At 45.9% G+C, this 24,970-nt stretch overlaps 1 protein-coding gene across 2 annotated transcripts in view; it reads right to left on the bottom strand.

The window, feature by feature from the left end:
• Positions 1 to 2,073: 2,073 nt before the first annotated feature.
• Positions 2,074 to 24,970, bottom strand: part of SCPEP1 (serine carboxypeptidase 1) — a 29,425-nt gene continuing 6,528 nt past the window's right edge. Inside the window, exons 3-13 of one of the 2 annotated variants that reach the window (XM_032162819.2) lie at positions 23,417 to 23,506; positions 21,050 to 21,205; positions 20,609 to 20,683; positions 17,507 to 17,579; positions 13,651 to 13,688; positions 13,034 to 13,162; positions 11,604 to 11,697; positions 10,171 to 10,284; positions 7,687 to 7,824; positions 6,492 to 6,655; positions 2,074 to 2,662 (exon numbers count right to left, since the gene is read on the bottom strand). In XM_032162819.2, the coding sequence (XP_032018710.1) occupies positions 2,600 to 2,662; positions 6,492 to 6,655; positions 7,687 to 7,824; positions 10,171 to 10,284; positions 11,604 to 11,697; positions 13,034 to 13,162; positions 13,651 to 13,688; positions 17,507 to 17,579; positions 20,609 to 20,683; positions 21,050 to 21,205; positions 23,417 to 23,506 (1,134 nt within the window). In that variant the 3' untranslated portion in view covers positions 2,074 to 2,599. The remainder of the gene's footprint in view (positions 2,663 to 6,491; positions 6,656 to 7,686; positions 7,825 to 10,170; positions 10,285 to 11,603; positions 11,698 to 13,033; positions 13,163 to 13,650; positions 13,689 to 17,506; positions 17,580 to 20,608; positions 20,684 to 21,049; positions 21,206 to 23,416; positions 23,507 to 24,970) is intronic. The other variant, XM_058445881.1, reaches the window with a different exon arrangement.

Here is a 24,970-nt window from a genome sequence, read left to right as displayed (position 1 = left end):
TGTCCACTGGGAGGATTTCCCTTCACACCATCTTTCAAGCTGTCCTGGAGCGTGGCCATGGTGCTATAGCCATGTATATTCAGGTGATGCATGCATACTGTGGAGCACTGTCTGTAAATCAAGCCTGAGAGTTGTCTTCCTTTGTCAACTGATCACAGGGATTCCCTAGGAAGGTAGGGGTGTCTGTTGAAGGAGAATGTTATACAGCAGGAATAAGAGCCCTGGGCAAGTCTAGGAATTTACTACAAGACCTTAGGGCAAGACACGATTAACCTGCCCAGACAGCAATGGAAGGGCGGCTTCTAATGGCCAAAAAAGTTTGAGGTCCCCTAGCTTCATCTGCCCAGGTGACTCATCTCAATGTTCAAAATTACATTTCTTCTCAACCAATGCACTAACTTTTAACAGAAGAGACTCTGTGAGGTTGGGAATTCAACTTGCTTTATGATTCACTGCTTTGTTGGATGGTTCACCAAGACTCACAAGCCTCAGTAGCAGGTTATACTAATAGTTAGTTTTTTTTTGTAACAAAAGATGCACATCAAAAGCAGCAGGTAAAAAGGATACACATTGATGACGTCCAGGGGTATCCAGCACAGGCTTCTGAGGTTCTTCCTTTCCATGGGCACACTGGAGTTCTTGCTAACAGTGAACCACAGGGACATATGTAGTCTCTGTCCCAGGAGCCTGTTTTTAGTCTCAGGGTCTGAAGGAGCTGTCATGTAGACATAATCTGCTGTTAACTGTTTCCTCACAGTCTGCAGGAATAAGCTGTGGGTTTTTTATTTTTTTAATTTAATTAATTAATTAATTAATTTTTGAAGCAGAGTCTTGCTCGGTTGCCCAGGCTGGAGTGCAGTGGCGCGATCTCGGCTCACTGCAAGCACTGCCTCCCGGGTTCACGCCATTCTCCTGCCTCAGCCTCCCAAGTAGCTGGGACTACAGGTACCCGCCATCACGCCTGGCTAATTGTGTGTGTGTGTGTGTGTGTGTGTGTGTGTAGAGACGGGGTTTCACCATGTTAGCCAGGATGGTCTCATCTCCTGACCTCATGATCCGCCCGCCTTGGACTTCCAAAGTGCTGGGATTACAGGCATGAGCCACCGTGCCCAGCTGTTTTTTTAAATCTCAGCCTTTGGCCAGGCTTGATGACTCATGCCTGTAATCCCAGCACTTTGGGAGCCCAAGGCAGGTGGATTGCTAGAGCCTGGGAGTTCGAGACCAGCCTGGGCAACATAGTGAGACTCCAACTCTACAAAAAAATTTTAAAAATTAGCTGGGTGTGGTGGTGCATGCCTGTGGTACTAGCTGCTTGGGAGGCTGGGGCAGGAGGATCACTTGAGGCATGATTGTGCCACTGTACTCTAGCCTGGGTCACAGAGTGAGACCCTGTCTCAAATAAATAAATAAATAAATAAATAAAATCTCAGCCCTGCAACTACAGAGGTGATATTTCTTTCAGACAGTCCTAGAAGCTGTTAGGATCCCCTATGCAGATTTTTTTTTTTTTTTTTTGAGATGGGGTCTCTGTCACCCAGGCTGGAGTGAGTGGCTTGATCATGGCTCACTGCAACATCAACCTCCCTGGCTCAAGTGATCCTCCTGCCTCAGCCTCCTGAGTAGCTGGGACTACAGGTATGTGCCACCATGCTCGGCTAATGTTTTTATTTTTTTTTTTAGAAATGGGGTCTCCCTATGTTGCCCAGGCTGTTCTTGAACTCCTGGGCTCAAGCAATCCTCCTGCCTCGACCTCCCAAAGTGCTGGGTTTATAGGTGTGAGCCACGGCGTCGAACCTCCTTATGTAGATCTTGAGCTATGAATAAAAAGTTAAAAGTCCTGAGCTAATTATTTTGATTTTAAGGAAATGTGGCAATCCTTTGACTAAATAATTACACTTTTATGAATTTATTCTAAGAAAATAAGGAGGTACAAAAAAATCTAACTATCAGGGTGAATCAATAGAGTACTATGTATAATAGCAACAAACTAGAAATTATTATACTTGTCGGAAACAATTGGGAATTTGTACTAGAGTACAACCATAAAGTAGAATGCTCCACAGCCATTAAAAATGTTATAGAAGAACATTTATTGACATGAAAAGGTATTTCGGATATACTGATATGTCAAACAAATAGTAAAACAACATAGAGTAATGATTCATTTTGGTAAAAAATATATATGTATATATATATAAAACAAATTCTGCAAGGACATGTGCTAAATTGGTAACAGTGCTTACCCCGGAAAGGGGGTATACAGATGTTGATTTACTCTTTGGGTACCTGTATTTCCCAGTCTTTCTATAAATCACATCATTTGCTTCTGTCATAAGAAAAAATAATATCTATTATCATCCTTTATTTTGATCAAAACAAATCAATTTTTTAAAAAATCTTAGGTTTTTTTAAGAAGCAGAAATAATTTCCAAATTGCCTCCACAGACAATGATTTTTGTCCTCTGCGGAAGTAGTCAGAACCTTCTTGATCACAGCCCCAGTTAGATACAGGAAAGAATGGCACTTCCTACAGCTTCAGCGGCCTCAGCTCCGCTCTGTACCCCAAGGCCAAACCAGCTCATCTCCAGCCCCATCCATCCTATTCTTGCTGAGTCACCAGTCTCATCATCTTCAGAGCCATGTCCCCTTGGTCAGAAGGAACCTAGAAAAAAACATCTGAGTTAGTGCTCCTGGTGCTATTCCTGGGGCTGGGGTCAGAGGCAACATCCTGAAACCTTGCTCCCAAAAGGGAGCCAGCTCTGTGACAGCAGTCTGTGCACATCCCTGAGAGAGGGTCCTTCCTGAAAATGACTCCTGCACTGGATGAAAGCTCTTCTGGGCCCCGACTGGGCTGGGTGGCAGGGACCTGGAGAAGTCAGCATTTAAGACAAGAACCTTCTACTCCATTTGGGGCTGATCTGTTGATTTCTTGGTAAGGGTCATGCTCATGGTACTAGACCTAGCCTGTTCAAGGAAGAAGGAAGATTCTAAACATTTTAAAGGAGTCTGTCTAGAAGAGATCCCAGATTGAGAATAGAGAAATGGCTGAGAAGGAAGCTCACAGGAGAGAGCCGCAATTAATAAAAACAAACAGGGCCCTTTGGATGGCATCTGATTTTCGCATTGTTATTCAACTTTCTTTTGTTTTCCCTCAGATTTTTAGAATAAGTCCTTCACAATTTCCTTCCCGCATAGCATCAAAAGGGGGAAGGGCAGAGGCCTGTTTCTCCCCTACACAGAAGGGGTTGGAGTATATGGTCTCCCCATTATGCGGTTCCCTGGCTCCATGATTCTCTATGGCACACCCATCCTTGACTCTTCTGCCAAGAGTTCCCAGGGGGCACAGGCACGGTGGGGCATCCTAAAATGTCATTTAATCAATGAAAGGGGAAGTGGTTTGGGGACGACTTAACAATAGTCGCCAAGGGCTATTTTAAGCCTGTCCCCAACTGATCTGTTGTTTTATATGTGACAAAAGAGGAAATGGGCCTGAACTCTAGCATACGAGCGCGTGGTTGGCTTGTCCCATGCCCTCCTACCAGCCTCGGCAGGGACTTCTCTCTAGTGCAGGCTGAGCATCCCTCATTGGAAAATCCAAAATGCTCCACAATTCCAGCATTTTTGAGTGCTGCCATGAGGCCACAAGTGGAACATTTCACACCTGCCCCATGGGCGGCTGCATTCAAAATGCAGGCGCACAACACACAGTTTATTTCTGTATCCCCAAGGGGGTTACTGTACAGTAACCTTTTAATCAAAACACAGCATTGTAGGTAGAGACCAAAAGCTGCTGTTGCTTGCTGTTGCTGTTATCTAGCAGCTGACACAGATATTCTGGTCATGCTACTGTGCTGCTCAGTTACTCTGAACACAGTTTTTCCACTGTATTAATGGTATGTTGTATTTCTTACTGTGAAGTACTTATGTGTGGCTATGTGCAAGAAAAAGATTGCTTATCGGCAGCGTATAAATTTGGAGTCAGAAATGATATGATGCCCGACAACCACAGATTGGTTGAAGAGCCATGGGTGGCTGAAACAGCCACCCTTTGCTCTCTAATAACTCAATGCACACAAACTTTGCTCCATGCACAAAATTATTTAAAATATTGTACAAAAGTACCTTCAGTCTATGTGTATAAGGTGTATATGAAACATAAATGAATTCCATTGCCTAGACTTGGGTCCCATCCCCAAGATATCTCATTATGGATATGCAGATATACCAAAATCCAAAAAAATTAAAAATCTGAAACATTTCTGGTTCCAAACATCTCAGATAAGGGGTACTCAACCTGTAACAGTGCTTGGCTCTAAGAGTTCCTAATTTTTTTTTTTAGTCAATATTGAAGGCACTCAGATCCTGAGAGCCACAAATAATGCCCTCTCCCTCTGTGCCCTGCTGCCTTGTTTGTTCTCCCTTTAGATTAAGTCTATTTGTTTATTTATTTATTTATTTACTTTTTGAGACAGAGTCTCACTCTGTCACCCAAGCTGGATGCAATGGCATGATCTTGGCTCACTGCAACTTCCGCCTCCCAGGTTCAAGCGATTCTCCTGCCTCAGCCTCCTAAGTAGCTGGGATTACAGGTGCCCACCATCATGCCCAGCTAATTTTTGTATTTTTAGTAAAGATAGCTATGTTAGCCAGGCTGGTCTTGAACTCCTGACCTCAGGTGATCCACCTGCCTTCGCCTCCCAAAATGCTGGGATTACAGGTGTGAGCTACCACACCCAGCCTAGATTCAGTGTCTTTTGAGAGTGGGCTGCTTTCTCTGGCTTCTTAAAGGAAGCTACTGTCTCTTCTCCTCACTACTCATTCATTTTCTCCAGTCTTTCCATTCTGGCTTCTGAGCTTGCCACCTCACCAAAATATCTCACCAACGCAGGTGCCAAGGACATCAGTGTAAGCACATCATCACTCACGATCCAGCCGTTCCCGAGTTCTCACTTGGCACTGCAGGCCCCTCCCTGCTTTGGGGATGCCGCACATCCCTGGTCTCCCTCTTCACTCATCTGGCTGCTCCTTTCTCAGTCTCATTTGTAGGCTCTTCTTCTGCCTTCTGTTCTATAGGCAATTCAAACTCAGCTTGTGCAAATTCCCTCCATCCCAAGCCACAATGCTGAAGTAGAAACCTGCAAGCCACCCTTCAGTTCTTTTCCATCCCAAATGATTACCAAGTCCTGCCAATTTTCCCTTCTTTACACTTCACCAAATCCATCCACTTTCCTCCTTTCTGGATTTACCTGACAGCCTTATTGATTGGTCCTTGGCCCCAGGCTTGCCCCATGCCCTCTACTGCTAGAATGGTATTTCTTGGACAAATCTGTTAATTTCACTCCTTTGCTTAAAACCCCTGCTTGGTGCCCTACTGTCTGAACTCCTTAGTGTGGACTGGCTCTCTGCAGCCACCTCCCTCCAGTGTCCATTCCAAGGCCTCACTGTCTGAGGCTCCTCTGGACCTTGTATTCACTGCTCTCCATGCTCCCCACCTCCTCCTCTTTCCTTAAATCACTCCACGCATCACGTGGGGCACAATCTTCCAGATCTGCATGCCTGGGCAGGGCACCTTTCCCTGGGCCAAGCCCCCTCTTAGCATTGCTCGCCCAATGCTGCTGACAGTCTCCTTGCCTGTCCGTCTCTAGACCACAAGCTCCTTGAGGACAGGGACTGAGCACCACTCACCCTTGTGCTCGCAGTGCCTAGTGCTAATAGCGGAATTTTGTTAGGAAACTCAAAACGCTCCCAAGCCCTAAGTATTTCTTTTTTAATTTTTCTTTTTTTTTTTTTTTTTGAGACAGGGTCTCGCTCCGTTACCCAGGCTGGAGTGCAGTGGCATGATCTTGGCTCACTATAACTTCCAACTTTCAGGCTCAATCAATCCTCCCACCTCACTCAGCCTCCTGAGCAGCTGAGACCACAGGCATGTGCCACCGTGCCTGGCTAATTTTTGTTCTTTTTTGAGACAGAGTCTCACTCTGTTGCCCAGGCTGGAGTGCAGTGGCGCTATCTTGGCTCACTGCAGCTTCCACCTCCCGGGTTCAAGCGATTCTCCTGCTTCAGCCTCCCAAGTAGCTGAGATTACAGACATGTGCTACCACACCTGGAAAATTTTTGTAGAGACAGGGTTTTGCCATGTTGCCAAGGCTGGTCTTGAACTCTTAAGCTCAGGTGATCCACCCGTTTCAGCCTCCCAAAGTGCTGGGATTGCAGGCATGAGCCTCTGTGCCTGGCCTAATTTTCATATATATTTTTTGTAGAGACAAGGTTTCTCCATGTGGCTCAGGCTGGTCTCAAACTCCTGGGCTCCTGCAATCCACCTGCCTTGGTCTCCCAAAGTGCTGAGATTACAGGCGTGAGCCACTGCACCTGGCCCTCAGGCCCTCGTACTTCTTACAAGACCCACCTGGGCAGTGGACAGAGGCATAATAACTGCCTGTGGCTTCCCTCTCAGGATGATTTTTAAGTCTGGAACAAAAGCTCTCTCTTACCATGTGACCAGCTTTCAGAATCCAGTAGAAAGCAAGGTTCTTGTAGGACTTGACAAAAGCAGATGTTTCCAAAGATTTAGGGTCACTGTACAGGGCCTTCCACTTCAGCTGACTGAATTTAGGCAGTTCTGGCCACTTCAGTTTCCGCACCCAGGCCTCCTGACCTGGTGAGAAGGACAAAGAGAAAGGCCTGGCATTAACAGCTGGGTAGAGTAGGAAAAAAAGTCTAGGTCCTAAAAGTTGGTGCTTCCCAAACTGCAATATGCATGAAACTCACTCAGGATCTTGTTAAAATGCAAATCCTGATTCAGAAGATCAGGGTAGGGCCTGAGCATCTGCATTTCTGACTCCCAGTGAAACCTAGGCTGCTGGGAGAAACCTAACAGCTGCAAGGCCTGACTGATTTTGCCTCTGCATCTCTCACTGCCATCTGCTCTTTAGGAAGGGAACTGGGGACCTCTGGAGGCAGACAGGCCTGTGAAGAGGACCGAGAGATGTCGGGAATGAGATAGTGATAAGGATCACCCGGGCAGTTCACGGAGCAATGCAGCAGCTTTCCAAATTGTCCTTGGTGTCCCTTGCTTACCAGTCACAAAAATATTCAATCCTTCTGGTTTCACGAGGCACGTCACATCCGTCAGACCTTGTGCCTCAATTAGCCTGCCAGTTCAGGGAACCTGTCTCTGAGCCTCCACTAGGCTCTATTTAATTTGGAAGTGAGCAAATTAAATAGGTGGTAGGTGATAGGGCAGGAGTTAGGATTCCACAAAGACCATTTCCCCTGGGTCCTGAGAGTTACAGTCGTTAGGGTTTAGTTTTAATTCACTCTGCAGTGGTTAACATCGACTGTGATGTCACACAAAAATGAGGCTCTCCCTTAATTAAATAGCGCATCTGCCCAATAACCAGGAAGATGTCTTTCTAAGTTTTGTGGTAGAGACAGGTGGTGTTCTTTTCTTTAATCATACCTAAGGGCCCCCAAACCCAGATAGGCCCAGGCTTCTGAGGGGTCACAGCCACGTGCAGCTCCCCACTTTTGGAATAATCACGGTTGCGGTAGACAGATGTAATGGGAAATGACCTTCCACCTGGCATTTCAACATCACCCACCCCAAGACTGACATGTCCAAGGCCAGTTCCCTTCCAGTTGAACCCATAAAACTGCCTCTATGTGCCTCTCAGAGTCAATTCCTACCCATGGTATCTACGATGAGATCAAGCTGCCCATTATACACGGTCACGTTGATCCCCGCCTCCAGCAACTTGTCCACAATGCTAATGACTGGCTTCATGAAGTCCTCCTCCATGTTCACAAAGACGTTGGTAGCCTGGCCTGCACACGGGAAAGGAGAAAGACGGAGTAGCTTGGAATCTGCCAAAACAGGAGGTACCTTTCAGCCCAGAGCATCTGAACAATGACTGAATGCACAGATGCTTCACAAACAGGGATGAACCAGCCCAGAAATTTGTGCCGACTGGTCAGGTGTAAGGCACACGTAAGAAGTACATGTGATCCATTCTCTTGAGAGCTTGTGATGACAGCAGGCAGCATTTTTAATGAGGAATTGACACCTGGAATAGGCTACTGTCCAAGGAAACAGGGAGGGAGAGGCCCAGGAAACACTCATTAGGCTGGTACACCCAGGGAATAAATTGTGCTTTGGGCCAATGTCAGTTTTCCTGTTTTTTTGAGTAACACCGGGGCCAAGTTTCAAGTCCTGAACGGGTGGGCCTACCTTATAATAAACCAGATCAAACCTAAACCAATTCAGAGCTGGCCCTCAGGAAAGCCAAATGAATAACAAGCCCCAGGCAAGAGAGGAGCTAGTACTCTTGCTAGCTCCTGCCCATCAGCATTATCGTAACACTGAACGACAGCAATAACAGTGGCAGCCACCATTATTTGCTAGTCACTGCCAAGGAGGCATCTGACAAGCAACATCCCATTTTCTTCTTCATTACCCTGGGAGATAAGAAAACTTTTTTTTTAAAAAATTAATTTTTATTTATTTATTTACTTATTTGAGACAGAGTCTCACCCTGTCACCCAGGCTGGAGTGCAGGGGCACAATTTCAGCTCACTGCAGCCTCTACCTCCCATGTTTAAGCGATCCTCCCACCTCAGCCTCCCAAGTAGCTGAGACTACAGGTGCACACCACCACGCCCAGCTCTTTTTTTTTTTTTTTTTTTTTTAAGACAGAGTTTCACTCTTATTGCCCGGGCTGGAGCGCAATGGCACAATCTTGGCTCACCGCAATCTCTGCCTCTCGGGTTCAAGCGATTCCCCCACCTCAGCCTCCCAAGTAGCTGGGATTACAGGCATGCGCCACCCCACCCGGCTAATTTTGTATTTTTAGTAGAGACAGGGTTTCTCCATGTTGGTCAGGCTGGTCTCCAACTCCCGACCTCAGGTGATCCGCCCGCCTCAGCCTCCCAAAATGCTGGGATTACAGGCGTGAGCCACCACACCCGGCCACACCCAGCTCTTTTTATTTGAGCTAATTTTTCTTCATTTCTAAAATTCTCTCAGCACTCAGGGGTAATGAAAAAACCAGGGACAGAATGAGCCCTCTGGTGACTGCAGGTTGGGAGAGGAGGGGCCATGTCCCCTGAGAAAGCTCCCAGCAGCAGCAAATCGTAGGCTCCCAGCAGCAGCTGCAGGACCACTGACCCCATATCCTTGGGGTATCTGGAACACACATGAAACAAAACCCTCTTAGGCTTGGAGTGTTTTCCCTTCAGAAACCTGAGATCTCTGCTTGCTCAAGGCCTTCCTATAGGACTAAAGTAGGAACTTTTCCAAGATTTCTACCTGGCCCTGGTCTCTAAGGATTTTACTATTTCCTCACCATGGCCTTGAGACCAGAATGCAGTAATGCCCGGCCATATCCAGCATCAGGATGCCTGGGGAGGTCAACAAGAGAGAGCTGGTCAAAATCTGCCCAAGCACCTGGGCGTGTCTGACATCCTGCAAGGACGTTTGCCACGAAATCGCATCTGCAACCAACTGTGGCCTTGGATGTAGCTTTTTTATCTTAATTTTTTATTACGGAAAATTTCAAATGGATACAAAAGAGAAGCATACAACGTTCCAATGTACCCATACCAGGCTTCAATAATTATTAACTCACAACTAATTACACGTTATTTCCCTCCCCACTCAGCTCCCTACCAACCCCTTATTTTGAACGAATTTTGACAAATCTTTTTTTCCCTCTTTTTAAGAAACAGGGTTTCTCTCTGTTGCCCAGGCTGGAGTGCAGTGGCACAATCATAGCTCACTGTAGCTTCAAACTCCTGGGTTCAAGCAATCCTCCCACCTCAGCCTCCCAAGTAGTTAGGACTATATGCCACATGCCACCATGCCCAGCTAATTTTTCTATTTTTTTTATAGAGATGGGGGTTTTACGATGTTGCCTGGCCTCAGGCAATCCTCTCAACTCAGTCTCCCATAGCGGTGGGATTATAGGCGTGAGTCACTGCATCCAGCCCTGACAAGTCCATTTACTGTCTCTATATCTATTTGCTCACCTACAAAATGTGGATAGTAATATTGTTTACCTATAACGTATCATCACCAACAACAAAACCCACCCTACAAATTCAGGTCTCTGAATTTGCACCTCTTCTCTCCCCTAATAACTCTACAAACGGCACTTAATTAGGTGGTGTAAGTACCTCCCCAGGATTGATCCTCAGGAATAATTTTGAGCTTCTTTCTGATGGGGCCATTCATGAGCTGGCTTAAGGCATCTCGTTGTAGGTGTCTCACGTGGCGCTGACAAAGATGAACTAAAACCAAACTGGTAGATGGTGAGTCAAAGGACTGGAAGTAAGGCCAAGAGGACATCTTTTTTTTTTGATACAGCATCTCGCTCTGTCACCAGGCTGGAGTGCAGTGGCGCGATCTCGGCTCACTGAAACCTCCGCCTCCTGGGTTCAAGAGATTCTCCTGCCTCAGCCTCCCGAGTAGCTGGAACTACAGGCGCCTGCCACCATGCCCAGCTCATTTTTGTATGTTTAGTAGAGACGGGGTTTCACCATGTTGGCCAGAATGGTCTCGATCTCTTGATCTCATGAGCCTCAGCCTCCCAAAGTGCTGGGATTACAGGTGTGAGCCACCACACCCGGCCATGAGGACATCTTTACCAAGCTGCTGGGGATGCTGCACAGCAAGAGGGAGGGTTTCAGATTCAGCTGGAAAAGGAAAAGCGTCACCTTGATTCAGCCCCAGCGGGAGGAAGGAAGTCAGAAACACATTGAGAGTGGAGAGGCTTTATTATTAGGTTGGTGCAGAAGTAACTGCTGTTTTTGTCACTGAAAGTAATCGCAAAATTTCTAAATTTCAATGGCACTCCAGCCTGGGCAACAGAGTGAAACCCTATCTCTTAAAAAAAAAAAGAGAGAGAAAAAATAGATTTGTCAAAATTGGTTCAAAATAAGGGGTTGGTAGGGAACTGAGTGGGAAGGGAAATAATGCTTCATTGGTTGTGAGTTAATAATTCTTGAAACCTATCAAAAACCGCAGTTACTTTTGCACCAACCTAATAGTATTGATTGTACATTCTATAGACTTGGGGGCCATTGGGATGCTCCAGAATGGCCAAAGAGAATCATCTAGGAAGTGGAACCTAGGGTATCCTGCAGCCTTTATATGCTTCTTGGCTGGCTGAAAGACGACTAAACTCAGCCTTGAATTGCTGTTGTAATTTGGTGTACGGAAGCTGGTTTCTAAACTTCAAAAACATCATGCTATGTGACAGAAGCCAGTGCAAAAGACTAACTATTGTGCGATTGTATTTATATACAATGTTCAGAGAAGGAAGATCTAGAGAGACAGAAGGCAGATGAGTGGTTGCCTGGGGCTGGGAGTGGGAATGAGAACTGTCTGCAAGCAGACACGTGGGATCTCTTTGGGGTGACGGAAATGCTCCATAAACTGGATTGCAGTGATGACTGCACAACTCTGGGAAAATACTGAAAACCACTTACAATGAGTTAATTTTATGGTATGCAAATTATATGTTAATAAAGTTTGTTTTTTTTATAAACAGGTTTCTTTTTGCATGGAGGCTGAGGCAGGGACTTTAATAACTTCAAGGTTCACTCACCTAGGTGGCTCTGTGTGAATTCTAGACTCGACTCCATTGTAGACGTGGGAGTGCTTTTAGTTAAGATGTTATAGAAGTTCACCCCATCTGTGTTCTGAAATATAAAAGTTTATTTGGCTGTTTGTTTCATTTTCCTATCATCAAAGCTTCCGAACAGAAAGACACATGGCTCTTTATCTTATCCAAGGACAGGTTTAATTTTGTATATCTGCTTGGATCAGAAAGAAATACAGCTTTGGCTGGGCCCGGTGGCTCATGCCTGTAATCCCAACATTTCGGGAGGCTGAGGTGGGTGGATCACTTGAGCCCAGGAGTTCGAGACCAGCCTGGTCAGCATGGTGAAACCCCTCTCTACTGAAAACACAAAGATCAGCCGGGCATGGTGGTGCTCACCTGTAGTCCCAACTACTCTGGAGGCTGAGGCATGAGAATCACTTGAACCCAGGAGGCAGAGGTTGCAGTGAGCCGAGATCAGGCCACTGCACTACAGTGTGGGTGACAGAGCCAGACTTGGTCTCAAACAAAAAAAGAAAGAAAGAAAGAAAGAAAGAGGCCGGGCGCGGTGGCTCACGCCTGTAATCCCAGCACTTTGGGAGGCTGAGGTGGGTGGATCACCTAAGGTCAGGAGTTCAAGACCAGCCTGGGCAACACAGTGAAACCCCGTCTCTACTAAAAATACAAAAATTAGCTGGGTGCGGTGGTGCGTGCCAATTATCTCAGCTACTCGGGAGGCTGAGGCAGGAGAATCACTTGAGCCCAGGAGGCAGAGGTTGCAGTGAGCCAAGACTGTGCCATTGCACTCCAGCCTGGGCAACAGAGCGAGACTGTGTCTCAAAAATAAATAAATAAATAAATAAAGGAAAAAAGAAAAAAAAGAAAAGAAAAGAAAGAAAGAAATGCAGCTCTGAAGGCTCAGAAACCAGCTGTGTCAGCCCACTCTCCCTGGAGTGGCGAGCATCTCATATGAGCAGAGATCAGGCCCTGCAGGGAAAAAAACCAAGGGCCTAGGTGTTAATTTACAGGGAGAATAGAGTTGCAGAGGGGCCTCCACTCCCAAGTCCTCAGCCTACGCATTCTTTCCTTCTGGCTCTCTAGAGTCAGAATGTTGCTTGGCAAGGGTCCCAGTAAGGGAATGTGTTGTCTCCACACACTCCCCTCTGCAAGACAGTCTTTTTTTTTTTTTTTTTTTAATAGAATCCATACATTTAGTGAAGGACAAGCACATCTTGCAGGCCTGGGTGGCTTTCTGACTCTGTAAGGAGCCACTACATCACTGCTCAGACCCAAGAGATTTATTATCCAGCATGCAATCATTTGCAGATATGTGGGGAGCCTCAGTATAGACTCCAAGTTTGACAACACCAACCATGGGCCCTGTACCCACCAGAAAAAGCCAAGCAGGCTGGCCTCCAATTGTTTCCCCTTTTTACCTGTTCTATGATCATTTCTGCTTTCCCCCACAGCTCTGTGGCCTCTCTGTAGAGCCCCTTATTTACGGCATTCAGTACTTGCTCTGCAACCTTAGACACCTCTGCCAGACCTTTGTCTTCGAGAAGAGACTGGAATGCAAACCAAGAGCAAAAAGACCCACTTTACTTGGGAACATCAATCTGGTATTGCTGCAGTTAGGGAGGGGTAGGAGAAAGAGGGGAAGGAAGGAGAACGGGAGCTCACATATCAAAGTATATTGTTACAAGCCACATGTTTATTGGAGGAAACACAGCAAATTGTTAACTGAACCTAAGTAGGTATTCACAGTGATCTTTCAACGTTTTTGCATATTTGAAAATTTTTGTAATAAAAATTTAGGGCATTGGAAAAATGTGTTTCTTATATCTGGAAAAAAGTGATGTGTGCTGATTTTCTTTCAATTTGTCCCTGAGGCGACCTCTTGCTTTGGGTCTCCAACTCTATATGGATGACTAGTCCCTAAAAAGCAGTGTCAACCACATAGGCAAACTCATCCAGCATCTCTTTTCCTGGGGTCACAGCCAGAAGAGATCGGCTGGGCTGTTTGCCCAGAGGGCGCAGATGTGTATCTACTTACCATGCTGTACAGGTAAGGTCCCCAGGAGAGCACCGAATCTAAAGGAAACCACATATGTACAAATCAAGTATGTCATACCTCTGTCTTTCCGAAGACAAACCTACTGTCTTCTCTCCAAAGAAGAAAGAGACAGAAGGAAGAAAGCCGGTGGCTTTGGATTGGCAGGCTTCTCAATTCACCTGTACCCGTGCAGGAGGCAGGCTGATGTCTCAGTGTCTGGAAGGTGGGATAAGGGTGTGGGGGCCTTTCTGTTGACTCTTAAGACTAATGGCACATTAATTTGGCCTGATACTGGTCCAGCAAGTGAGTCATTGCTGATGACAGCATCCCCACAGGCAGGCTGTAGGTATGCAGGTGGAGGCTCTTATCTGTGGACCTCTAGGCCTCTTGACAGCTTAAAATATTTCCCCACCCTCACATTTCTGCTCTGCATCTTATTTGCTCCACCAGTTTGGAGATATTAGCTTCTGCCAAGGAGCTAAATAAGGAAGATGACTAATGAGTTTGCAACAACGCAAGTGGCTATATTGCCAATTGGCTTATTCCCATCCCACAAACATATTGAGAATTTACTAAGGGTCTGGAGGCGGCAAAAGCTTAAGATATAAATGTGAGTAACATAATGCCTGTCCTCAAAGAGAATAGTAGTTGACCTTGGTTTAGACAAGCTCACAACTATTAAATACTGTATCACTAGGTAAGACAAGTGCTATTGAAAGACACGCCAACAAAGAATCAAGGAACTCAACTTATAAAGCACATTTGAGTATGTCTCTCCTTAGCTTAAAAGTATTCAATGGCTCCTTAAGGCAAAGTGTCTCAAAGTAGGTTTCAAGTAGTCTTAGTTCTGCAGGAACTAAGTCCATGTTGCCCAGTCTGGTCTCGAACTTTTGGGCTCAAGCAATCTGCTCGCTTTGGTCTCCCAAAGTGCTGGGATTACGGGTGTGAGCCACCATGCCTGGCCTGGACTGGTATTCTTTAGAGTACACTCTGAGAAATGCAGGCACACCAGGACTTCCCCGTGGCCTAGCTGTTAATTGCCTCCCGGGCTTAACCTTCAAACTTGCTTCTCAGTTTCTTGAAACACAGGATTGGTTGCAGTTCTCCAATGCATCCCACTTCCTGTTTGATCTGGGCCAGAGACTGGTAAACTTTCTGCAAAGGGACAGATAGTAAATAATTTTGGCCCTGTAGGCCAGCCTATCTCGGTTGCAACTACTCAACTCTGTTTTTACAGCCTCCAAACAGCCATAGACATTAAATGAACTTTTACCGGCTGGGTGCGGTGGCTCACGCCTGTAATCCCAGCACTTTGGGAGGCCGAGGCGGGGAGATCACCTGAGGTTAGGAGTTGGAGACCAGCCTGGCCAACATGGTGAAACCCCATCTCTATTAAAAATACCAAAAACATTAGCCAGTCGTAGTAGCGGGCACCTGTAATCCCAGCTACTCAGGAGGCTGAGACAGGAGAATCGCTTAAACCTGGGAGGCGGAGGTTGCAGTGAGCCGAGATTGCGCCATTGCACTCCAGTCTGGGCAACAAGAGCAAAACTCCGTCTCAAAACAAACAAACAAAAACAAATAAACAAACAAAAAAACTTATTTACCAGAGCAGGCAGCAGGGCAGACTTGACTCATGGGCCCTTGTTTACCAACCTTTGAAGTAGGCCTGCATTGTTCAATAGAACTTTCTATAGTAATGGAAGTGTTCTATATCTGTGCAGTCCAAAGTGCTAGCTAACAGCCCCATGTGTCTATGGAGCACTTGGGTGTGGAGAGTGCCACTGAAAAAATGAAATTGTATTTAAAAATTATAATTAAATTTATATAGTCACGTGTGGCAAGTGGTTACCATACTGACATGGTCACATGGGCTTAGTGACAGTGCACATCAAGACCTTCTTGAAGATCAGGAGCATATCTGTGTATCTTTGACTAGCACCTAGAACAGTATCTACTACCTAGCAAGCAATTAACAATTGTTCGTGGAAATTAACAATACTTGTCCCTCAAAAACCAATGTTTCTGGGATAGAGGGGCAATACTTAAAGTGGATCTGGAAGGATGGATTACGATCCAGACAAACAGATTCATAAGGTAAAGTGGGTCACGGCAAGGAGAAAAAGGTAGATTCCAAACAGGATGAACAACACTTGCAAAGCCAGGAAGCGAAGCTTACTGATCTTGGAGAGATAGTGTAGCAAGGTGGTTAGGTTGCTTGGATTCCAATACCTGCTGCCTGGATTTAAATCCCAGTCCTACCATTTAGCTCGGTGACTCTAAGAAAGTTGCTTAACCTCTCTGAGTCTCAGTTTCATCATTTACAAAATTAGGATAACAATAGCATCCATCCCATGGAGTTGTTGTAAGGATTACATGAAGTTAGCACATGTAAAGTACTTAGTGCTATTGTGAAACTGAGGAGACCCCATGAGGAAGTGAGAGGGCCAGCATCATAATTTTGAGTCATAAACAACTCTTATCTGTGTTCCCAATGAGGATGCTCAGTTATGAAACAGCACACCTCTGGGTTGCAAGACCTGATGGAGACTCTGTCTTGCCATCAACATGAATAAAAGAGCAGTATCTGACAAGAACTCTCATGCTTCTGACCTAGGCTTCTGCAGTTTTATGATGTCCTACGAGATCCATCCAAGAAGGAAAAACAGATAAACAAATAGCAGCCCTCCTCTTCATGCTGACTCAGTTTTATGCTACTTCAGTCCTGCCCTGCAGATGGCAAACATGAGGGCAAGAAATAACCATTGCACGTCGTAATGGTTATTGGGAACATGGCTCTGTAACAAGCAAATCCCTATTGTTTAGGGGTAAATATTACCTTTTATAAATGATTATTTTTAAAAAACTAAGCCATAATCACAAATCACAAGTGTACCTTCAGAAGAGTTTTGATGAATGCATATGCCCGTGTAACCACCCCCTGCAATCAAGATACAGTTTCTTCATGTCCCTTTCCTGCTTATTTCCCTCCCCTGCCCCTAGGCAGCCTCTCTTCTGATTTCTAACTTGATAGTTTGGTTTTGCCTGGGGAGAATCATGTTTTGTTAGGTTAGAACAATGGTTCTCAATCAGGGATGGTTTTGTTCCCCAGGGAGACATTTCTGGTTGTCACACTGGGGTGGTGCTACTAGCATCTCCTGAGTAGAGGCCAAGGATGCTGCTGATAATATCCTACAATGCACAGGACAGCCTCCCACAAAAAGAACTATATGACCCACAATGTCAATAGTGCTGAGAAACCCTGTGTTAGAGTGAATGCCACCAGGATGATTGTTTCAGATGTCTGGGGCCACACCCCGGGTGTCTGCAACATAAACAACTGTTATTTATGCTCGCAACACGGATGCTCAATTACGAAACTGCACACTTCTGAGTTGCAAGACCAGATGATAACCTTGTCTTGCCATCAATATGCGTAACAGTTGGGAATTTTACCCTAAACACTTATGTCAGGATCAGGGAAGTAGAGGGGGCAGGATGACAAAACAGATTTGCCTTTGTACTGAGCCGCACAGACCTGGATTTGAATCCTGACTAGGCCACTCATCCTATGTGGCAGAAAGCACATTTCATGACCTCTCTGAGTCTTCAGAATGCCTCCAATTGTAAAATTTGATCCTTTTGTTGTGATAATTAAATTAAGAAAACTCAGTTCAGCCCTTAGTGGTCCATGGTAGGTACTCTGTCCCTATATTTCTTGGATGCAGCAAATACTTTCTCTACGGGCCCAGAACATTCTGCTGTTTAGCTCTTTGATCTGGACAACACAGCCCAAAGTCCCAGGAAAGGATGGGCAAAAGGGCAGTGAAGAAATGCCTGAAAATGCCATACTTACCAACAGGGGAGATCCAGGAATCACCCAAGGCAACCCCGGCAAAGTTGCACTTGATGGTCCCTTGCTGAATGGCCTGAAAGAGGAAACAAGAAATGTCCTCAGGCCAGATGCAGTGGCTCACACAGTAATCCCAACACTTTGGGAAGCTTAGGCAGGAAGATGGCTTGAGCCTAGGAATACAAGGCCAGCCTAGGCAATGTAGTGAGACCCCCATCTCTACAAAAAGTTAAAAAATCAGCGGGGCATGGTGGTATGTGCCTTATAGTCCCAGACACTCAGGATGCTGAAGTCAGAGGATCACCTGACCCCAGGAGGTCCAGGCTAGCCTGGGCAACATGGCAAAACCCCATCTCTACAAAAAATACAAAAATTAGCCAGGCACGGTGGTGCTCGCCTGTAGTCCCAGTTACTCGGGAGGCTGAGGCAGGAGGATCGCTTGAGCCCAGGAGGCAGAGGCTGGAGTGAGCCGTGATCACGCTACTGTACTCCAGCCTCTAGCCTGGGCAACAGAGCAAGATCTTGTCTCCAAAAAAAGAAAAAAAGTCTGAATATTTGTGATGAAAATTTACAGAAATAGAAAGTTGAGAACTACTGATTGAAGAAAGCAGGCTGAAACCAGTATGTATAATACGATCTCATTCAGCTAAACAATTTTATATAAATGTGCACAAAAATATTTAGAAAGCTATATACCCAGGTGCTAACTATAATGATCTCCATCAGGTGGGAAGGTGAAGTTTTCATTTTAATTTATGCTTGCTATAGTTTCCAATATTCTATAATGTACATATGCTGTTTCTATAAGTTTTTTTAATTAATAAATCTTAAAAAAAAAACAACCCTTATTTAAGCTCACTGATATTCAAACATAGCAGCCAGAAGGAAATGTGAAGGTCTTTTACTTTGCCTCATTCGTGCCCTCACACTCACCAACTGACTGCATTTAAGTGTGTCATGTCTCCTTCTAACCCTTTTGTTCGCCGTCACAGCATGCAAATCTATCTCCACATATGGAAGTGTTTTTGACTTACAAACAAGGTTATCTCATATTGTTCCACAACTAAATACCCAAAGGACAACTTTCCACACTCAGTACATATAGCTCTCTGTATTCTTTCTTTTTTCTTTCTTATAGAGACAGGGGTCTCACTATGTTGTCCAGGCTGGTCTCTAACACCTGATCTCAAGCAATTCTCCCACCTCAGCCTCCCAAAGTGCTGAGATCCATTCTTTTTTTTTTTTGAGAAAGAGTCTCGCTCTGTCACCCAGACTAGAGTGCAGTGGCGCAATCTCAGCTCACTGCAACCTCCGCCCCCTGGGTTCAAGCAGTTCTCCTGCCTTAGCCTCCCTAGTAGCTGGGATTACAGGCATGCACTACCATGCCTGGCTAATTTTTGTATTTTTAGTAGAGATGGGGTTTCACCATGTTGGCTAGGCTGGTCTCCAACTCCTGACCTCAAGCGATCCACCGCCTCGGCCTCCCAAAGTGCTGGGATTATAGGCAGGAGCCATCGCGCCCGCCTGGATCCATTCTTTATGCTGGCTGCAAAGCGTTTCATCTTGGAAAGATGTACCTACTTTATTTAAGCAATCCTCTACTGACAGCCAACCAGCTGTTTTCAGTTTATAAACATTATAAACAATGGCATAATAAACATTCTCTGACATATACATATGTGTAAGTATTCCCATAGGACAAAATTATTGGGTCAAATGACACATACATTTAAAAAATTGACAGACATTGTCAAATTGTCCTTTTAAATTTAAATTAATTTGTATTCCCATCAAAAGTGCACGACAGCACTTATTTCCCTGACTTCTTACCAAAACTGGGTGTTATCAGTGTTTTAAGTATTTACAAATCTCATGGACTTGACTTACTAATAAAAGCTAAAGATGTTTCTTATATCTAAAGGCTGTTCATATTTCTTCTATAAATTGCTTGTCCACATTTGTCTTTGCTCATTTTTCTACTAGGACAGTGGTTTTTTGTTTTGTTTTGTTTTGTTTTTGTTTTCCTGAGACACGGTCTTGTTCTGTCACCCAGGCTGGAGTGCAGTGCCATGATCACAGCTCACTGCAGCTTCAACTTCTTGAGCTCAAGCGATCCTCCCACCTCATCCTCCCAGGTAGCTGGGATTACAGCCAGGAGCCACTGTGCCCAGCTTATTATTATTTTTTTTTTTTTGTAGAAACAGGGTCTCGCTATGTTGCCCAGGCTGGTCTGGAACTCCTGGTCACAAGCGGTCCTCCTGACTGGGCTTCCCAAAGTGCTGGGATTATAGGCATGGGCCACTGCATTCTGTCCTAATTTTTATTTTTGTGTTTAGATTTTAATCTATCCAGAATTAATATTTTATACAAGGCAAGAATACAAGTTTTCTATTTTCCAAAGTGACAGACATTTGTCTCCATAACATTTATTGACATTCTATCCATGCCCCAATGATTTGAAATGTTATCTTATATTTATATATGATCATATATAATACAAACATATGATACATACACATATATATGTGTGTGTGTTTCTGGATTCTATATCCTGTTGCAATTAATCTATTTGTCTGTTGCTATGTCAGTACCACATTCTTTTTTTTTTTTTTTTGAGACAGAGTCTCGCTCTGTCGCCCAGGCTGGAGTGCAGTGGCGCAATCTCGGCTCACTGCAAGCTCCGCCTCCTGGGTTCATGCCATTCTCCTGCCTCAGCCTCTCCGAGTAGCTGGGACTACAGGCGCCCGCCACCACGCCCGGCTAATTGTTTGTATTTTTAGTAGAGACGGGGTTTCACCGTGGTCTCAATCTCCTGACCTCGTGATCCGCCCGCCTCGGCCTCCCAAAGTGCTGGGATTACAAGCGTGAGCCACCGCGCCCGGCCAGTACCACATTCTTTTACTCACTCATGCTTTATATCTTGTTCCAGATCTAGTAGGGCTATCTTCACTCTTCTTTTAAAAACTTTTCATGGTTATTACTACAGATTTCATCTTACTCTGCATGTACATGGCCCTGTTCAAAGTATATTTAATATCACGTGAGTATATAAAAGTAACATAATTTTTTGTCCAAAACCATAACAACAAAGTTATTTTCCATTACCTTATAAAGCTCTAGACCAATGCCAGCTGCCATTTTTCCTCCATAGGACTCTGAGAAAATGTAGAATGGAACTGTCTAGCAAGAAAAGGAATTTATACAGAATTAACTACCTTGATTGCTTTTTGAGTCACACAAATTAATTTCAAATTTCTATTGCACGTAATGGCCAGAAAAAACAAATCTGCTTTGTCTGCCTCCCCAACCACTCCGTATCTGATTATTGCGTCTGATTAGAATGCTCACTCCAAGGTCATTCTTTCAAGTTAAATATCAACTTTAGAGATGACAGAAACAAAAGTCCACAACCCAATCTTGGGAATAAAAAAGTTTTCTCTGAAATCAGTTAGGCATTAAACTCTGGAGGCAGTTCAGGTTTATGCTGATGGATGTAGAGTTGCTATTGCCAGCCCTTTACTTTGCTGTTCCTGAGTCTTTGCTTACCTGGAATTCTTTGTGGCAATTGAAGAAGGTCTTCAGGAGAACCATCATGTCTGAAGCCACCATAGCCAGGTCCTTGGCATAGGCACCACTACCATTCACGTAACTGAACCCAGTGCCCACGGGATTATCCACAAATAGGAGACTGGCAGCCTGGAGCTATGTACCATAGAGGAAAACGAAATGCTGCAATCAGACATTTGGTCACCAATTATCTTTGGATCATTTTCTACTAGCTCAGCAAAACCCACACATGTGAGGATACCAGTGTGGTGATGATATCCCTGTTGCTAAAAGAGATTTTTAAAAATAAGGGACAGGTACATAGAAAAAAAAAAAAAAAAAGAAAGTCCCCCTGCCCACCCCCGCCCCCTCCACCGCTGCAAAAAAAAAGGGAGAGGCAGGAAGGAAAGATTAAGACACACGGGGATCAAATAATCTGGGCTGTTGCTTTTCACACAATACAAATGTACTAAATGTAATAAACTAGTGCAGAAAGACGCATGCAGAGACAGTCTATGCACAAACTCGAAGAAGCCAGAGGACACTCCAAGTCTGGACACACATCAGTTTTCTTGGAAATGCATCCAATTTCCACATTGGCCTGGCTTCTCTGTGCACTGCAAGAACAGAATTTATTCTAATACCTTTTCCAAAGAGGTTGAGAGTTACAAAATTTACATATAAAAGATTCTGAATAATGACACAGTCCAGCCATGTCCCTTGATGATGAGGAAATTAAAGCCCAGAAAGAGCCCAGAATGTGTCTAAAGTCACAAAATCAGACAGGCAGTGGCAGCATCAGGACTAGGACCATGGTCCTCACTCATATGGCCCTTTTAGTTCTAGGAGGCTTGGGGACAAGTGGGGGTGGTGGGTGGAGGTAAGGGATGACTACAACCACTCCTGCAAGTGAGACTTCTGTTGGAACCAAGTACTGGAAAGGCCCAGGCCAGGAGGACAGCATGTACAAAGACCCGAGGCAAGAGTAGGAAGCACTTAAGAAAGACCAGAGGCCGGGTGCAGTGGCTCACGCCTGTAATCCCAGCACTTTGGGAGGCTGAGGCGGGAGGATCACAAGGTCAGGAGATCAAGACCATCCTGGCTAACACGGTGAAACCCCGTCTCTACTAAAAATACAAAAAATTAGCCGGGCGCCTGTAGGCCCAGCTACTCAGGAGGCTGAGGCAGGAGAATGGCGTGAATCTGGGAGGCGGAGCTTGCAGTGAGCCGAGATGGCGCCACTGCACTCTGGCCTGGGCGACAGAGCCAGACTCTGTCTCAAAGAAAAAAAAAAAAACAAATAAAGACCAGAAAGCGGCCGGGCACGGTGGCTCACGCCTGTAATCCCCGCACTTTGGGAGGCTGAGGCAGGCAGATCACAAGGTCAAGAGTTCAAGACCAGCCTGACCAGCATGGTGAAACCCCGTCTCTACTAAAAATATAAAAATCAGCCAGGCATGGTGGCACATGCTTGTAATCCCAGCTACTCAGGAGGCTGAGGCAGGAGAATCGCTTGAACCCAGGAGGCAGAGGTTGCAGTGAGCTGAGATTGCGCCACCGCACTCTAGCCTTAGCGACAGAGGGAGACTCCATTTCAAAAAAAAAACAAAAAACCAGAAAGCTTAGCTCCTAATGCGAGAGGGAGGCTGGAAGAGGAACACTGAGGAAAGTGGAGAACATTCATAGCAGTAAGTGCAGCTGGGAGAGCCGGAGCACAGGGAGAGGAACAGCCACAAGCCTTGAGAGGGGCCCACGCTGTGCAGCAGCCCTAGGGTGGGTGCGCAGTTCTGCCCATGGGCAGCCTGGGCGTCAGGGCTAAGCAGGTGGACAGTGGGAGTGACCCGAGGCTGGGTTTGGCAAGGCTGTAAAGGGAGAAGGATATGGGAGTTGATCACAGGAGGGTGAGGGAAGGAGGAGACGCTAAGAATGAGGGGGAGGTGTGAGAAGGACAGCAAGAGAGACATTGAAAGGGGAAGTCAAGATACGAGTAGGAGGAGAGGAGAGAGAGAGAAAAGGACAGGGGGCTGTGGCTGGAGGGTGCAACCATGATGTCTGAGACAGTGGAGATGGCCAGCGTGCATAACACAGGGTCCCAGGTGTCTGCCGTAGTAAGTTTTTGAAGGCAGCTGGAGAGAGGGGTTGTCTTGGAGAAGGCGAGGCAGACTGGTGCAAGATAAGCTGTCCTGAGAAATGGGAGAGAAGCCAGGCCAGAGAGGAAGCCTGCAGACAAGTGCCCATGGCCTCAGTATTCACAGGAAGAGGAAAAGGACAGCGAGGGATTGCTACATTTGTGGCCCCTCCCAGAGTTGGGCAGGGCCTCTGAGAGGCCACGGGGCAAGGTTTAGCTCAGGACCGTCCTCACCGTACCCAGGTGGTTTTCCGTGGTTTGAGATCACTGTCAAGGGGCCCAATTTCCTCAAAGTTTCCAAATCCAGTGCTGGAACCGCCTGGACCGCCCTGTGGAAAAGAGAAGAAACAAACAAAAATTTTAGTCAAATCTTAGTCTTTACAATGAATGACCACATTTGCTATAGATGGTTTATGAGTTAGTGATGGCTGGGTCGATTTGCCCAAAAGACACAATTTCTCCAGTGAACCAGGGACTTCCACATTAGCAAAGCTCCCCTAGTAACTGCTGAGGTTTTTCTCTTTGAAAGGAGCAGAGCTGAGCTAAGGGGTCCTCAACAGAATGTTCCTGACTCTTGATTTTTTCTTTTCTTTTCTTTTCAGACAGGGTCTAACTTTGTCACCCAGGCTGGAGTGCAGTGGTGAAATTTCGGCTCACCACGGCTTCTACCTCTGGGGTTCAAGTGATCCTCCCGCCTCAGCCCCCTCAAGTAGCTGGAACCACAGGCGCACACCACCATGCCTAGCCCGGCTAATTTTTGTATTTTCTGTAGAGGTGAGGTTTCACCATGTTGCTCAGGCTGGTCCCGAACTCCTGGGCTCAAGCAATGCTCCCGCCTCAGCCTCCCCAAGTGCTGGGATTACAGGTGTGAGCCATCACACTCAGCTGCCTCCTGATTTTCTGAGCTGGAGCCTTGGCCTGCCGTAGGCCTTGCTGACCTGAAGGAGCTCTAACAGGACTAGACACTGGGCCTTCTGACTCTTCCTCCATCACCCTTTCCCCAGGAGATGGGAGACCCTTCAGAGTCCCTGTGGATTGATAAGGGACCCAGACTTAGAAGCAGTTTGATCAAGCAGATTCTGTGGATATAATGCAGCAGATTCTAAAGTCCCAGGGCAGAGAGAGTTTGATACTGTGAGTATCCATGAGAGAGGGAAAGGCAGGATTCTGAACCGCAGCTCGGTGTTGGGGGCAGTTCTATGGGCTCTGAGGGCTTCAGAGAGAAAAGAAACTAAGAGGCAAATAGGACAGGTTGGGTGGGCTTTCTAATTGAGACAAGAGGAGGCCCTTTGGGAGGTGGTCAGGGGAAAAGATGGTCAGTGCTTTTTCTGGAGGAATCTAGGGGCCAATTGAGGTGGGGAGTCTATGAGGAGGGCCCTGTCAGCTGAGGCGAGGGAAAGGGCTGAGGACCTAGAATGAAAGGATATGGCCTCTCTGTGCACTAGCAGGATGGGTAGGAAAGGGAGATATGAAAAGACGAAATGGGGACTGGGCGCGGCAGCTCATGCCTGTAATCCCAGCACTTTGGGAAAGCCAAGGCAGGCAGATCATTTGAAGTCAGGAGTCGAGAGGAGTTCGAGTCCTGCCTGGCCAACATGGTGAAACCTTGTGTCTACTAAGAACAGAAAATTAGCCGGGTGTGGTGGTGTGCGCCTGTAGTCCCAGCTACTCGGGGGGCTGAGGCACGAGAATCACTTGAGCCCAAAAAGTGGAGGTTGCAGTGAGCCGAGACTGTGCCACTGCACTCCAGCCTGAGTGACAGAGCGAGACCTCATCTCAAAAAAGAAAAAGAA

This window comes from Hylobates moloch, unplaced genomic scaffold, assembly GCF_009828535.3.
Source record: "Hylobates moloch isolate HMO894 unplaced genomic scaffold, HMol_V3 SCAFFOLD_10, whole genome shotgun sequence".
NCBI classification, from domain to species: domain Eukaryota; kingdom Metazoa; phylum Chordata; class Mammalia; order Primates; family Hylobatidae; genus Hylobates; species Hylobates moloch.
This window is presented reverse-complemented; position numbering and strand designations above follow the sequence as displayed.